A 17,230-nucleotide genomic window follows, 5' to 3' on the forward strand; every position below is an offset into this window, starting at 1 on the left:
GTGTTATACTGGTGCGAGACTGTGACATTATCCCTTTGTCCTTTGTTTCAAAATATGTCATCTGTTCACTACTATGTCATTGACTGCAGAGAATCAGCAGTTGACACAGCCCCTTTCATTTCCTTAACACATCATGGTGAATGCTGACAACTTTGCTGCACAAAATGCATTAGTGCACCACTGGCACTAATCTTGCTTGCTTTATCTTGATATTTTGACCGGCTCTCACCCTTAAAGTCTGACTAAAACTTTGGGACTGTCACAGTTAAAGATCTGCCAAGCTAAACACAAAACTGATGGCGTATTGTTTCTGATGGAAAAGTGCATTGTGGTCTTTGTGCATGTGGCAAAACGTGTCCACTTTATTCTCAATCTTGACCAAGGGAGAGCACATGGGGCAAAGCTGAAGCTGAGACAGATTCCTACCACTACTACTGGCCAAAGCCAGTGTACAGTGAGCAATAGGAAAGCCAAGAAAAATTTGGCTGCATTATGTTCTGGACAATTTACATAAACAGCAGATATCTGAATTGTGTTCTCACATTTATCTGCTTTATTTCCATCGGTTTTCTCTTTATTTATGCATTTGTCTTTTAACACACTATTATCAGACCACAATTTCTAATTCTCTCCCGTGCAGCATAAATAAATAGCCTGCTATACAAATGAGTACCGTCTGGTCTTAGCTCTCAATTGATCGCTGCTACCATTTGGCAACAAAAAGTTTACATATAATTTTAAGGAAACCACTTGCATATGCATGATGTTACCCTCTGACAAAAAACACAATCTCGCCGCATCAAGCTAAACATCAGTCACCTTTGCTGAAGGTTGAATGTATGTAAACACATGTGAAAGCAGCTGAAAGTGAATAATTTCTGCCACTTAGATCATCTAGATGGATTTTAAGGTATTTAAAATGATGCTTAATGAATGATTAATAATTTTAACCTGAAGTACTGAATAAATCAAAATTGACCACAATTTCTATTTTCAACCTATTACATAGTAAGTATTTGGTATGCCAGATCCTACCCCAGATATCTTTTTCACTGAAATTGGTTTCCAAAAAAAAGGTCATGCAATATGGGGTTAGTGTCTGGTCTTTTATTCTTCTTCTTCTTCTTCTTCTTCTTCTTCTTCTTCTTCTTCTTCTTCTTCTTCTTCCTAAAATTCAACTGTTGTTTAAAATTCCTAAATTTTACAAGGTATTACTCCAAATCATTGAAAAACATAGCTAATAAAGATTAGACTCTTCAACTTTTTTTACAATATATTGTAACATTTGACAAAAAGTATAAAAAATATCTTTTAATATTACAGTATGGATCCAAAGTCCCACATGACCTTGTTAAAATTATATAAGTACACAAGCTTCAGTCAACAGACCAAAAAGCTGGCAACTGAAGTAACAAATATTTAATTTTCAATACAAATTTTTCATTCATCAATAGCTGAAGCTTCCTGTGTGCATGTTTACCAGATGTGTGCTACCAAGTCTTGGTTTAGTCCACTCAGTCACCATTATTCAGTTTAAACTTGCATGAAAGGACAACTGTGGGAACCAGCATTTTTTTTTCTGAATGGAGTCTAGCAAATCTGCTTAAAGGGTATGATTACTAACACACTTCCTACCTACCCATCATCATTTAGGAACTCCAGATAAAATATAATTAAAGTTAAAAAAATGTAAAATTCACAATTCATGTACAAGCAATACTCCTTAAAAATACATGTGGTCCCTAAATATTTTAAGGTTTTACAATGTAACACTTACACAAAGATCATTATTGGCACAAAATGTAAACTTTGGGCAAGGAAATGCTATTATAAAAAAGGTGTCTGAACCTGAATCAGTTTGTGAGCCTGTTGTCGAAGAAAACTGGTGCTGATAGCTAGCCACACTGATGGAAGACATTAACTTGCAGTCAAACACAGTAACTACAGTGCCATTGTCAAATAATGACAACTTTAAATTTTGTACTTTTAGTTAGTTCATATAAATACAAACCACTGTGTGTGTAAATATGATATTCAAACACTGTTTTCATGTGTTTGTTTCAAATAATATTCATGATGCAGAAATAGTATTTTCTGACCTGAACTGAGCAGTCAGTCTCTTATCAAGTCATACAAAAAAGTTTAACCACAATTATGTTGTAATTCTTCAAGCTTTCCCAGCGAGGCATTGTCATGTTGTTTAATCGGGTTTCTGCTGGTTATTCACGTCTTTCCTGCATGATATTTCACTTCGTGACTCGCAGTCTTCTTCAGGTGCTATTGTTTATCCCCTGTGAGGAACTTCCATATATATGTATGTAAGTCACCCAAAGGTCTCGGCATTTTTTCCCTCTAACGTAGTGAACTCCACATCACTGTATGTGCCATAAATAATCAAATTCAGTATAAAGTTCAATGTTCTATCAGTAATTAACTGGCCATGAAAGCCCACAGACTTACGTAAGAATTGAATAACTCAAATAAATACTCTCTCTTTAGATTGTATGCTTCTGAAGAGTTCAGCTTACACTAAATTGAAATAACACCTTCTTTGTGCAATGGTTGATTAAGTAAAAGATAAACACAGACATTTCCTGAGTGTCAGCAGTCATTATTCTGCACTGTGGCATCCTGGAATGTGACATGGGACATCTGCAACATTTGAGATGACATTAGAACATTATATTACAATTTGTACATCACATTCATTCCAAATGTTATGAGTAGGGCTTGGATAATTGTGTAATGATCAATGCCTGACAATGAGAATATTGATCAAGACACATTGGCAGACAAAATTGGATTTTTTTTTAAGCATACAAACAATGTCTTAACTTTTGCATTGTGTCTCACTATATACAATACCAAACCACAGTAGAACTTAATGTGATTCAGACTTATTTTACATGGTATTAAGCATTGGTATGAATGCAGTTTTATGTTGAGAACCTTCTATCATACTTTTAATCCATATCAAAACTGCGAACATTCTTAGCAGAACATCTTTAACTATTGAAGGCCTTATTTCAACAGTGGTACACCTCCAATTTTGATCATTTCAAGATACTGAATTAAACATAACCAAGTGATAATAGTTTTCCGTTCGAGATACCTGAAATACTGCAGTCCATCAACTGCTGCAAGAGATCTCTTTCTATTGGCTTCACTCAATTTTGTTTAAGCCTCAAATATCTCGACATGAACTAAATTGGAGGAGTACCACTTTTTAAATAAGGACTTCAATTGATAAAGCACATTTCCCTTTCTCACTAAGCTCAATGAGTCACAGTTCTCAAAACAGTACCTGAAATAAGGTTTTTTTTCTAGTTCTGAAATCTTTGGTAGATTGCTATTATTAATAAGTTTGTATTGATTTTTAAAATCCATGTTCAGCTACGATCAAATGAGACAGTACCATGACTTTCCAATGCAACTCCTGTATAATGTTTGTCGTCAGCCTAACAGAATGCAGGCAGGCATTATTGTGGAGTAGCATCACTTCAAACAATCCTTCTGCTTGCTGTTCCTGGATTGCATCTCCAAGACTACTTCGTTGTTAGCAGTAAATGTTAACAGTGACGGTTACACTTTTCCTTATCACCAGTAGCAATACAGGATAGGAATGGTTGGTGTTGTTCACGAGCCAACTGATGATAAGCAAGCAGAGATGCACATGTGGCCACCCACAGGTTTTTTGTGACTTTTGCTTAGAATGTGTGATACCCATACACCCGATTTTTGGACCTTCCCCATTGCACACAAATGTCAATGTGGAATTTGCCAGTTCTCTGGTGTGGATCGTTGTGGATTAATGTATTTAAATGATCTTAATCTAACCATGAATGCCTTCTTGAACTTGGAGAGTCACTTAAGTCAAAACGATCCTCCTTAGAATGAGAAAACCATTTTCTTGGCACACTCTATATAATGGTATTATTCCCATACACAACGGAAATGTTTCTGGCTACCTGAGCTGCTGTCAGCCCTATACTGAACTCAAACAGAAAAATATATTGGAAATGTTCTGGTTTCTCCATTTGACACTCCATTTTCTATTTTCCACAGCTCCACTCACTACCTCCAACTGACAGTAATGACAGTATGTTAACTCAAATGGCCACAGTGAACTACAAATAAAAAATGACAACCAATGAATCAACCCATAGCAACTGGGATGACAACATGCAAAACCAAACTGCTACAAACTTATGCACTAAGCTGACACTTTCTCAGTCAATTGATACGAAATGCAAAAATGTGGAATTTGTAGTGATGATGATGCAGTAAAGGTACATTCATCCCCTTCTTTATAGTCTCAATTTAGTGGCAATTTATTGGTATAATTTCCAAAAGTTGTAACTTTTTAATACTATCACTCAGGATATTAAAAAAAAAAATGTTTTGGACAATCTATTCTCTGTAATACATTCCTGACTCATGTATGTGAAGAGAGAATGTTGTATTCAGAATACACATAGCTCAGACTTAGGTGAAGTAGGTAGCAGACTTTGGTCCATAGGTAGAATATTGGTAAAATGAAATTAGTCTGCAAAGGAGATTGCTTACAAAAAATCATACAGCCCATATTAATACTGCTAAAGTGTGTGGATCTGTACCAAGAAGGGATAGTGGGGGCTGCATGAATAGTTACAAGTTTGTTTGACAAATAGTAGTGTGTCACAGAGAAACAGAAAAACATGAACTGGCAGATACCTTCCAACACTTAGTATTACAGACCTAAAAAATCCAACTAAGGTGAGATGCAGTCAAAGATAGAATAGAGCTAGGAGAAGCCTTAATACTGGTGAAAATTTAATAAACCAAGTGCTAGAAACCATGTATTGTTTAAATTAAACCTCTGTCCTAGTTTATTAGGTTTTTTTGACATTGATTTCTACAGACTCAGTTACACTGTCCCAGAAACTTGGCACTTACACCAACTGTTGTATTTTATTTCTTGATTATTCATCTACCAGAGCTGGATGATGATGATGATGATGATGATGATGATGATGATGATTTGTTTGTGGAGCACTCAACTGTGAGGTTATCAGCACCCGTACAAATTCCCAACCTTTGCTCAGCCCACTCTCACCACTTTTAGGAATGATGATGACAGCACAAACACACAGTCATCTCGAGGCAGGTGAAAATCCCTGACCACGCCAGGAATCGAACGTGGGACCCCATGAAACGAGAACATGAGCTGAGGACTACCAGAGCTGGAAAACACAGAGACAATGTGTGTTACAAGGACTAACAGCATGGGCTCTGGAAAACAAAAATAAGCACTGAAGAGCACAGCAGGCTCAGGGAGTTGAACTTGGCTATGAATAGCGGTGTGAAACTAACAGCACTTCAAATTCTGGTAGTGACAATACATAACAAGACACCTTTGCAGCACTTTAAGAAAATAACTGTTTCAGTTGTCAAAACATCATACATAAAAATGGAATCAATAAGTTGGTCGAAACATGAAAGCACTCCATAACTTCAGTCTTGTACTTCAGTTTACAGTCTTGTTATGGGACAATATTTTATAGCTTTCTAAATGAGCAATGAAATTATTTGAAATCAGTTCTAGATTGCAACTGGTTTAAAACTGTTCTCAAGCAAGCCACTTTCAATTGGTGATCCTTCCAGAAACATCATGTGTACTGTCTTTATACGAATTATGTTATGTAGTTCACATATGTGGTAACAGAAAATAAGAATGAATCCCACAATTTTGCCATAATGGCAACTCTTATTTCAACCACAGTTTCCTATGGTATGTTGTTGTAGTATTATTATTATTATTATTATTATTATTATTATTATTATTATTATTAGTAGTAGTATTGTTGTTGTTGTTGTTATTATTTCATTAGTGAGTCATCTTAGGTTCCTAAAAAAGTTACAACTGTTATAATAATTATTCTTGTCTGCTGTCTCTTTCATTTGAGACATTTACTACATATTTCTAACACAATGTTCATCTGACCATTTCCCACAAGTTTTTTGTTTCTAATCTAAGGATGTCCCACACATCTTGATAGCTCTTTTGTCTCTCCTGGTTCTCCTATTTCCTTTATGCATTATGTTGATTGCATTTATGTTCTATGTTATAATTTGTCTCCAGAACTGCCACTAGAGCACTGAGAAATTGTTTACAACAGCAGTATCTTGCTGGCCATGTGATGCAGCACTGATCTATAATGTTGTAATAGCCAGTCCAAATCTTGCTTTCTAAGCCAGTCTCTTTTTTTTTTTTTCCTTCTTCCTTTGATGAAGTTCTAAATGGCCAGCAACAAAATCTCTGTTCTCCTACTTGCTGTTGCGTGAACTGAATATCGACTTTTGTTAATAGTCAACCTTTAGCCTGACTGATAAAAAAAAAAAAAGATCCCATATCAGTAAGCTGACAGTACAAGTTGATACTAGTGGATTTATTTATAGATAACTTACTGTTTCCTCTAGTGTGGAAAATCAACAGCACTTTATCATATAAGAGGTATGTTTTCCATATAGAGTAAAGGAAGGCATTGCAGACAATCAACTGCCAAGCCAGAATAATGTTGCTTTACCACAGTATTAGGGAAAAACTAGTGTCAAACCTGCAACCCTAACCACAAAAAGTTTCCATAGTGTGTGTTAAGTGTCTCCTATTCAGTTGACGCACTGTGTATCTTCCATATCTTCCAATAATGACAGAATATTCTATTGCTAGAAAAGTTGTTATGTCTCCTCAGTAGAGGCCTACAACACTAAAAGGACACTTTTTGCATAAGATTTCCGTAACAGCGTATGTCTAGCTCAGACTGGAACACTGATGTGTTGCAATTCATCTACATCAGTCCTGTATAGCACTTCAATTATGGCTGAAGCACATTTGTACTCTACACACAAGAGTGCTCTTGAATTTTATCCACTGATAGGTCAATCTCAACCAGTTTGCTGACATGATTATTAAACAAAAATAGCTTCCTGAACTGACACTATACATGCACTCATTTATATGTCTGAATGTGGTGGCACAGTGGTAAGACCCTTAAGTCACATTCAGAAGGATAGTGGTTCATATCTCTATTGGGGCTCCCAGATCTAAGTTTTTTGTGTTTTCCTAAAATATGTGTTAAACCCTAATCTTTATTATGATTATAATGTTCAACTCACCTTTAATATTTACTTTCATCCAAATAATCTGCAATCACTTCAGTAGATATTATATAGTGATTTATAACAATACATATGTTGCTACCATTGGTGACCAGCCTAGCTTTGTGATATGAAGTCCAAATGCAATTTCTGATTTTCTGGTATCGGCCAGCTTTCTATTCTTAGTAATCAGTGGGAATTATTACTGCTTGGAAATGACATTTATCAAAGGACCATATCATGGATGCCCCTGCAGTTAATTAAAATTCTCTCTTCTTGCCATAAAATGATGAATGTTCTCCTGCATATTTGATGTTGGTGGTCTATGCCTTTCTTCAAGCACAGTAAACAATTGATTGTCAGGTCTATTGAGCAGTTTCTCTACCCTTAAAAACTATGTGAGCACCGTACATGTAATTTGTAAATAACCATTTACTGAATCTCGTACACACCTGAAATTTGTCCATACAATAGTAGCCATAACAAAATCCACAAAGGAGTGTGAACTTGTGGTTTAAATCCTCCACCTGATTCGAAAGAAGGAACTGTGATCATTTGGTTATAACAAATTCCAAGATATGCTTACACTATACATCTGAAGCTAGCTCTCAACATCTATTCAGAGAGTGATAAAATTGAACTGAAGGCATCAAATGAACCCAGGCAGGAGGATTCATTGACCACCATATCAAGCCTCAGCTTGTTTGAGGCTGCTATAAAAAGACATCAAACTATATGACTGTGGCACTGCAGATGGTACAATGCTAAACTGTCAAATTTACAAACTACTAAGAGTGAAAACAAGAAAATAAATACTGGCCCTCATGTACTTTAGATGGTGTTAACACACACAAACTTTCTATGGAAGCCGGACAGCCAGTACAGACATAGTACTGGGCATTACAGCACCATACTTGTGCAGTCAACTCCCTAGAGTTAAAAAACATGTATATAACATACAATAAGTCTTTAGTAAACAAAGAAACTTTTATAGCTGGATGGAGAACTGATCATAATGCCAACAGCAATAATGATTAAAACAGATCTATGTATTAGTCAAATGTTTATTATACCACTACATATTAATGCAACGTCCATAGTAAAATAATGTCCAGCTCGGATCTTTGAGGGGAGGGGTGGGGAATATGCTGAAAGAAGGAATCAAAAATCAAGGCAAAAATGCTGTGGTTTACATAAGACATGATTTTGAGAATGGAGGAGACAAGAAAATTAAAAAATAGGAGCAATGAAGATGCAAGAAAGACAAAAGGCTGAATAACGAACTGCATAGAGAAGCAGTGCAGACTAAAAAAAAAAAGGCTTAAAAAGGAGAGTGATGCAGCTGACCTGGAGAGGAAGAGAAAATATGATTTACTATACAACACAGCAAAGACTACAACATGGGATCAAAACAGGCCAGGATGTGCTACTATGGAAATTGTCAGTAAAGACAAAAATGTAGTGTGCAAAGATGGCCAAGTTGTTTTCCAGGGACAGGAATTTTTGACATCAGTAATGATTCCAATACTAAACAAACAAGGAAGCAAGAAATGCAGTGTGTACATGAAATCAGCATAATTTTATATGCAATGAAGTTATGTTAAGAATCGTTAACAAAATATCGGAAAATCTGGCTGAGGAGGAATTTAATTTTAGATGGAATAGAGGCACAAGATATGCAATAGGATTCTTATGAATTTCTGGAGAGAAATTCATTGAAATGAGAAGAGAACCACCACATATGTGTGTGTGTCTAACATAGAATTAAACAGCCACCCGGTTGCACGTAAATGGTAGGTACACTGACCTAGGTTTCGAAACCTACTAAGACTGTCTTCATGAGAATAAATGTTGCTAAATCCTATAAAGTAATACGTGGCAAATGAGGTATAACCAAAAACACAATAATGAAAATTACAATTTTCATGACACAAAGATTACTTAACATAAAATTACATTGCTAAAAAGCAAAAGTCAGAATTTGGAGCAGCTATGCTCCTGTCAAAAGTAAAATATAACATTATAGGGTTTGCCATGTGTGGCCAGCTGGGAACATCATCAGACTGATTGGCCCAGTGGCTTATATTGCTGCCACAAAAACAATATGCGTGGACAGTAACATGTGCCCACTTGAAACATTACAACAGAAATTACTGCTAGACTGTAAAGCCTACCAGTTGGCTCTACTATACTTAATTGCTTGACTACTGTGTATTTTCAAAAAGACATTAAGCTCCCTTTAGACATTGTTTTTAAAATTAACTGTCATTTATTTTCAACCAATGGAAAATCCAGGATGGAATGTAACAATATTATGACAAGGGAAGTTGCTACTCGCGATATAGTGGAGATGCTGAGTCAGACTCAGATAAGCACAACAAAAAGACTGTCACAAATAAGCTTTCTGCCGGCAAGGCCTTCGTCAAAAATAGAACACACACACTTACACAAATGCAGCTCACACACACGACTGCAGTCTCTGGCAACTGAAGCACCAGTGCATGATGGGAGGGGGAGCATGCAGAGACGAGGTGGGAAGAGGGTAGGGCAGCTATGTGCAGTCGGGAGGTGGGGTTAACAGAAAAGGAGAGAAGTGAAAAGGCTGGGTGCATCAGTGGAATAAGGCTGTGTAGTGCTGGAATGGGGACTGGGAAAGGGCTGGATGGGTGAGGACAATGACTAAGGAAGATTGAGGCCAGGAGGGTTATGGGAATTTAGGATATATTGCACGGAAAATTCCCACCTGAGCAATTCAGATAAGTTGGTGTTAGTGGGAATGATGCATATGACACAGGGTGAGAAGCAGTCATTAAAATGTAGATCTACCTCTCGTCGAGACCTGAAATGAGAAATGTTCTGCCCACTATCCTTCCCAACCCTCCCACAGTGTTATTCCGCTGATCACCAAACCTACACAAAATATCCAGAATGAGATTTTCACTCTGCAGTGGAGTGTGCACTGATATGAAACTTCCTGGCAGGTTAAAACTGCGTGCCGGGCCAAGACTCTAACTCAGGACCTTTGCCTTTTGCAAGCAAGTGCTCTTCCAGCTGAGCTACACAAGCACGACTCACACCCCATCCTCGCAGCTTTACTTCTGCCAGTACCTCATCTCCTATCTTCCAAACTTTACAGAAGCTCTCCTGCAAACCATGCAGGACTAGCACTCCTGCATGGTTTGCAGGAGAACTTGTGTAAAGTTTGGAAGGTAGGAGACAAGGTAATGGTGGAAGTAAAGCTGTGAAGACAGGGCGTGAGTCATGCTTGGGTAGCTCAGTTGGTAGAGCACTTGCCCACGAAAGGCAAAGGTCCCAAGTTCGAGTCTCAGTCCGACACAGTTTTAATCTGCCAGGAAGTTTCATATCAGTGCACACTCTGCTGCAGAGTGAAAATCTCACTCTGGAAACATCCCCAAGGCTGTGACTAAGCCATGTCTCCGCAATATCCTTTCTTTCAGGAGTGCTAGTCCTGCCTGGTTTGCAGGAGAGCTTCTGTAGAGTTTGGAAGGTAGGAGACGAGGTACTGGCAGAAGTAAAGCTGTGAGAACAGAGCGTGAGTCGTGCTTGGGTAGCTCTGTTGGTAGAGCACTTGCCTGCGACAGGCAAATGTCCCGAGTTCGACTTTCGGTCCGGCAGACAGTTTTAATTTGCCAGGAAGTTTCTACACAATATACTGGTCCATCTCTACACAACTCCAGTTCTCAACCCTTTACCTCATTGCTCATATCCCTGTAACAGACACAGATGCAAGAACTGTCCCAAACATCCTCCCACCAACACCTACTTCAGCCCAGTCAAACATCACCTATCCCATCAAAGGCAGGGTTGGTTGGTTGTTTTGGGAAAGCAGACCAGACAGTGAGGTCATCGGTCTCATTGGATTAGAGAAGGACGGGGAAGGAAGTTGGCCGTGCCCTTTGAAAGGAACCATTGCCTGGAGCAATTTAGGGAAATCACGGAAAACCTAAATCAGGATGGCCGGACACGGGATTGAACCGTCGTCCTCCCGAATGCGAGTCCAATGTCTAACCACTGCGCCACCTTGCTCGGTAAAGGCAGGGTTACCTGTGAAACCAGTCATGTGATCTACAAGCTAGGCTGCAACCACTGTGCTGCGTTCTATCTAGGCAACCAACAAGCTCTCTATCCACATGAATGGCCACTGACAAACTGTGGTCCAAGAAACAATGGACCACCCTGTTGCTGAACACACTGCCCAACACGACATCCTTCATTTCAATGAGTGCTGCACAGCCTCTGCCACATGGGTCCTTCCCACTAACACTAGCTTCTCTGAATTGCATAGCTTGGAATTTTCTCTCTAATATATCCTATTTTCCGTAACCCTCCTGGCCTCAACCTTTGTTAGTCATTGTCCCCACCCATCTAGCCCCTTCCCTGTTGCCATTCCAGCATTACACAGCCCTCATTTCACAATTGCACCCAGTCTTTTTACTTCTCTCCTTTTCCACTAACCCCACCCCCTCTACTCTACTCTCCATCTAACTTTCCAACTGCACATAGCTGCCCTACCCTCTCTCCAACTCATCTCTGCGTGCTCCCTAGCAGTACTTCAGTGTCTGCCACCCCTTCCCTACTATCCCTCCCCCTCCCCCTTCTAGTCTCCTCCTTACCCCCATCCAGTCACCACTTCCATAATGCACTGACACTGCCAATCACATTGTGGCTTCAGTTACCAGACACTGCAGTCGTTTGTGTGTGTGTGTGTGTGTGTGTGTGTGTGTCATCCATTTTTCATCATGAAGGCCTTGCCGGCCAAAAGCTTATTTCTGACAGTCTTTTTGTTATGCCTATCTGTGACTCAGCATCTCTGCTACATGGTGAGCAGCAACTTCCCTTTTCATAATACTGTTTTTGTTTTTTTTCAAGTATTTCTGTTATAATGTTTCAAATGGACACATTTTACTTGTCCGCGTCTGATAGGTGGCGCAAATCGTATTGTTTTCAGCCTAGCAAAGTAAGCCCCTGCACACATGGCAAAGGCTGCAGAGTTATATTTTACTTTTCACAGGAGCATAGCTGCTCCAAATTCTGTCTTTGGTTTTATAGGAATGTAATTATGTAAATAACCTTTATGTGTCCTGAACAATGTCATCTTGATTAATGCATTTTTGGTCATATCTCATTTCCTATTTATTATTTTATACGATTTAGCAACATTTATTCTGATCAAGACACCCCTAATAGATATCGAAACCTAGGTCAATGTACCTATCATTTATGTGCAACCGGTTGGCTGTTTAATCCTATGTTGAAACCAACATATGGCTGCTGAATAACAACCATGTTCAACACTGATAAGGAGCAACAAAATGATCTTACAGTTTTCGCCGCCACACGATTGAGCAAGTGGCTGGTGAGGGATGGTGTGGATAGGCGTGTTTCACAGCCTACACATGGACATTTGTAGCAGCCATGGAGCAGTGGTCAGTTGAGCATCGCACATTTGTTGTCGAGGTGTTTTTTTTTAAAAGTCTGACCGCTCGGTAAGATGAATTTTGTGGTTTGATCTGCATTTCCACCATCCATACAAAATGGCTATTGTTCAGCAGTTAAAGCCCAATGACTATGCAAAGTGAAAAGCATTTTCAGAGCAAATTACTGATTTGATGATATATTTAAAAAAATTCATGATGAGTGATGAGGTGCATTTTCATCTGGATGGTTATGTGAACAAACTGAACTTTCATTATTGGTCAGCTACAAATCCTGAAGAATTGCATAGTCCTAAGGTCACTGTGTGGTGTGGTGTAACAAAAACGTGTCACTGGGCCATACTTCTTTGAAGAGGGTGGTCAAACTGTTATGGTCAATTCACAACATTATCTGTTGATATTAAAAAAACTTCCTGATCCCTGAACTTTGGAGAAAATGCTTAGTGCACAGTAGAATGTGGTTCCAGCAGGATGGGGCAGCTGCCCGTACAGCCAACAAGGTGATGGACTCTTTGAAAAGTAAGTTTCATGGCCGAGTAATCTCATGTTTCCGGGATATTGCATGGCCAGCACACTCCTTTGACCTAAGCACTTGTAATTTTTTCCTGTGATCAAGAGCCGACACAAACAAGCCCTGCACATTGGGAGAACTTAAGGTGGCCATAACTCAAGAAATCACCAACCTGCCTTGTGCAATGTTAGGGAAGGTATTTGACAGTTTTGGTGCAAGATTAGAAGATTGCTTCATCACAGAATGGCACCATTTGAAGGATATCATCTTCAAATCTTAAACTGATGAAACTGCATCTTCCAATGTTGTTTTCTTTAATTTCCATTAACACTATTCTGTAATAACCAATAAAACATTTTTATCACTCATAATATTTGTGTTATTTGTACTTTAAAACTGTCAGATCATTTTGCCACTCCCTATATATGTGTTTTATACCTGAAAAAACGCACTTGATAATGTGTCTTGGGATAAGCCTGCAGCTATAATGTGGGAAAAGAGAGCGGACTGGAAAACTGGATGACTCTATATTATATTATATTATATTTTAATAAGGAAGCACTGATGGAGGCAAAAGTACCACCTGGCTAGGACTATAAAAAGGAGTAAGACAAGGCTATTGTCTGTCTCCTATTCTTTTCAATCTGTACTTAAAAAAATTATTGACCATTACCCACTGAGTGACAAGTGCTTAACAGTCAGAGGATGAAAAATACAATGTTTGAGATTAGCAAATGATATGGTCCTTCTAGCAACAGATGAAAAAGAATTACAGGACATAGTGGATTCCATTGAAGCTAACAGAAAGATTTACAGAATGAAAACCAATACTATGATGAATGGAGAAATATTAGAACATGTTCATTGCCGTGAATATCTAAGAAGCAGGATACAAACTTTCTAAAAGAGTAAACCAACATTAGATTGTGTTTTACTGTATTTATCTTCTGCACTTTCTAGGTTTCTGTTTTTATGCTGTTATCAAATACGATTATGAAAGATGTTAGAAAAATGACATAATAATAGTCTAACAACATTTAGCATTGTACTTGATAATGGCATAAAAGTTGAAATCTAGAGAGCACAGAAAATAAATATAGTAGAACACAGTCAAATGACGGTTTAGTCTTTTAAAAAGTATTGTGTGATTGTGGCTCAACACCATTGAAAACTTTTTAGGATAGAAACTGACTGGAAGAACAGCACAAAAAACTAGGATAACAATAGTGAAAGAGACATTTTGTAAGAAAAGGAAAACTTTTGTAACAATATGGACAAAGACTTGAGGAAAATATTAGTAAAATGTTTTGTGTGGAGTGTTCTCCTGTATGGTGCTGGAACATGGACACTATGGAAGAAAGCTAAAGCAATGCTGCAGGCCTTTGAGATGTAGAAGATGGAAAGAATAAGAGTGAAAAATGAAGAGGTACAAAGATGACTGGAAGACCAAAGACAATACTTGAATGTAATAAAAGGAAACTGGATTGGACATATATTGAGAAAGAAGGAACATCTTGTAAAAGACAGTATTAGAAGGGTAGGTGGATGGGAAGGGAAGCTGAGGGAGGAAGAGATTTCACATCCTGGGTATTGTGGTGGATGGCAGCACTTACAGTAACATTTAGAAGGAAGCAATGGATCACAGGAGGAAGCTGCTAATGAAACTGAGAACTGATGACGACGACGACGACGACGACGACGATGATGATGATGATGATGATGATATTCTCCTGTGTTTCACACCTTTGTCTTCAAGTGGTAAATCACACAGTTACAGATGTGAAACCAATGAGGAACACATATGCCTTTCCACAGTAATTGGAGAACTGAAAACCAGGTTATATTTTGACTTCTGAGGAAAAGATAAAATATAACCTAGTTCCCTCTTGGTTTGCTCCTGTGCAAAAGCATATGCGCTCCTTACCAATACCATAAGGAAACTACATAATTTTCCACCAAAAGATGAAGGTGTGAACCACTGAAATGTGCAGTGCTAAAATAAATACAAAAATGTTTCATTTGTGTTTAATAAATTAACAGTAAGAGACGGTCAGCATTAAACTATTTTTCTGCCAGGAAGCTGCAATAAATTTTATAATAAGGTTAGAAGGAAATTACTGTACAAAGCTTACCATTTAGCCTTTAATTCTTTGAATGATAAATGTCAACTGTGGTCTGGTAGCAAAATCTGAAGTCAAGTTCAAAGTTCCCAACTGCAAATTTATTTTCTGGCGGTTTGAAATAGTCAAGTCCTCGACCAATTTTAATGATCCATCCATTGTCCAATCTGAAACAGAACAGCACAAGTATAATGTGAGTACAAAGTTAGCTAAAAATATATATTTTATTTTGCCTTTTTATAAAAATCGGTGGTGATGTATTGTGCGGCACTGTCATCATTCATGTAATTTATTTGTTCAGTTTTTGTATTGGGCACCTCATAGTGGCACAATGTTGTAGAATACTTAATAGTATGCATACAGTAAAATGTACTAATGACAATAAAACATGAAATGTCAGAATGAAAATAACAAGAATATGATATGATAACATTAGTGACTGAAATTAGAGAAAGCAAGTCAAAATTTTGACATTTTCATCTCCACTATCTGCTGTTATCCTCAACACAAAAGTTTCAGAGCTCTGACATCTAAAAGGATCTGTAATATGATACTTTCAGATCAGATTCTTACTGATATAAACCTCCAAGAATTTGGAATATTCTCTTTCATTCATTTTCCTTCAAGCATTATTATTAACAGTGTGTCACACTTTGGGCTGTATGTAATTGCAAGTACTGTATTTTATCTAAGTTCCAGTTGCAGAGAAACAGTAAACACCGCTCAAGAAAATTTTCTTTGCATTTCCAACTGTTGAAGTCTATTAGACTTTGTTATAATACTTGCAAAGCCAGTGAAGTGAACTATTTTTGCTTCTTTGATATACCATGGCAACTAATTTATGTATAACAAGAATGCGAACCATAGACCTTGTTGTGGTGTGGTGGCTTGCTGTGCTGGTAATGCGAATAGCCTAAAGCAGTGGAAGACTACACTTACTATCTTCACCAAGGGCATGCAGCTCTACTGTATGACTGAATGATGATGGTATTCTCTTGAAGAAAATATTCTGGAGGTAAAATAGTACCCCATTTGGATCTCCAGGCAGGGACTTCTCAGAAGGATGTCCCCAGCAGGAAAAATAAAATGCATCTACAGGGTAGAGCGTTGAATGTTATGGGCAGATAGGTTGAAGTTAGATAGAGTGGGATTTAGTGAAGTTTGTTGGCAGGAGAAACAGGGTTCTAAATACAAAATTAAAAACGGATAATGCAGGATTAGGTCTAATAATAAAGATCAAAATAGAAATGTGGGTAAGTTACTATGGACATCATAGTTAATACAGTATCATATCCAAGACAGACACAAAAGGAACACCTGCCACAGTAGTACAAGTGTATATGTCAACTATCTCTGGAGATGATGAAGAGATTGAAAAAAATGTATCATGAGGCAAAAGGATGAGTTCAAGGAGCGAAAAATTTACCTGAGATGAGGGACTGGAATTTGTTGGCAGGAAAAGGAAGAGAAGGAAAAATAAGTAAATATGGACTGGAGGAGAGAAATGAAAGAGGAAGCTGCTTGCTAGAATTTAGGGCAAAGCATAATTTGATAATCACTAACAAATAGTTTAACACATTCAACATTGCTATCTCTCCTTTTCAATTGCATAGGTGAACCAGCAATTTCCTAGCAAATTTAAAGAATAATTACATACCAGTCACGCATCTTAAGGCAAACATCTAGCATAATTTTAAGCTTCTTGCTTTATAAATTAGGAAATATGCTTATATATATTAAAAACAAAGATTCCAAGACTTACCAAGGATATGTGTGTGTGTGCGAGTGTACACCTGTCCTTTTTTCCCCCTAAGGGAAGTCTTTCCACTCCCGGGATTGGAATGACTCCTTACCCTCTCCCTTAAAACCCACATCCTTTCGTCTTTCTCTCTCCTTCCCTCTTTCCTGAAGAAGCAACCATCGGTTGCGAAAGCTAGTAATTCTGTGTGTGTGTTTGTGTGTTTTGTTCATTGTGCCTGTCTGCCGGCGCTTTCCCGCTTGATAAG

The 17,230-nt window shown here is 38.0% G+C and overlaps 1 protein-coding gene across 11 annotated transcripts in view; it reads right to left on the reverse strand.

Annotated features, from left to right (window-relative positions):
* Positions 1-1,247: 1,247 nt before the first annotated feature.
* LOC126281430 (MIT domain-containing protein 1-like) overlaps positions 1,248-17,230 on the reverse strand; it is an 85,278-nt gene continuing 69,295 nt past the window's right edge. For 5 of the 11 annotated variants that reach the window (XM_049980384.1, XM_049980387.1, XM_049980385.1 and 2 more), the window contains 2 exons: positions 15,237-15,391; positions 1,248-2,652 (listed from right to left, as the gene is read on the reverse strand). In XM_049980384.1, the coding sequence (XP_049836341.1) occupies positions 15,247-15,391 (145 nt within the window). In that variant the 3' untranslated portion in view covers positions 1,248-2,652; positions 15,237-15,246. Of the gene's footprint in view, positions 2,653-4,935; positions 5,223-7,589; positions 7,665-15,236; positions 15,392-17,230 lie in introns of all 11 variants that reach the window. The other 6 variants (XR_007551267.1, XR_007551268.1, XR_007551266.1 and 3 more) reach the window with 2 other exon arrangements.

Source organism: Schistocerca gregaria, chromosome 7 (genome assembly GCF_023897955.1).
Source record: "Schistocerca gregaria isolate iqSchGreg1 chromosome 7, iqSchGreg1.2, whole genome shotgun sequence".
NCBI classification, from domain to species: Eukaryota; Metazoa; Arthropoda; class Insecta; order Orthoptera; family Acrididae; genus Schistocerca; species Schistocerca gregaria.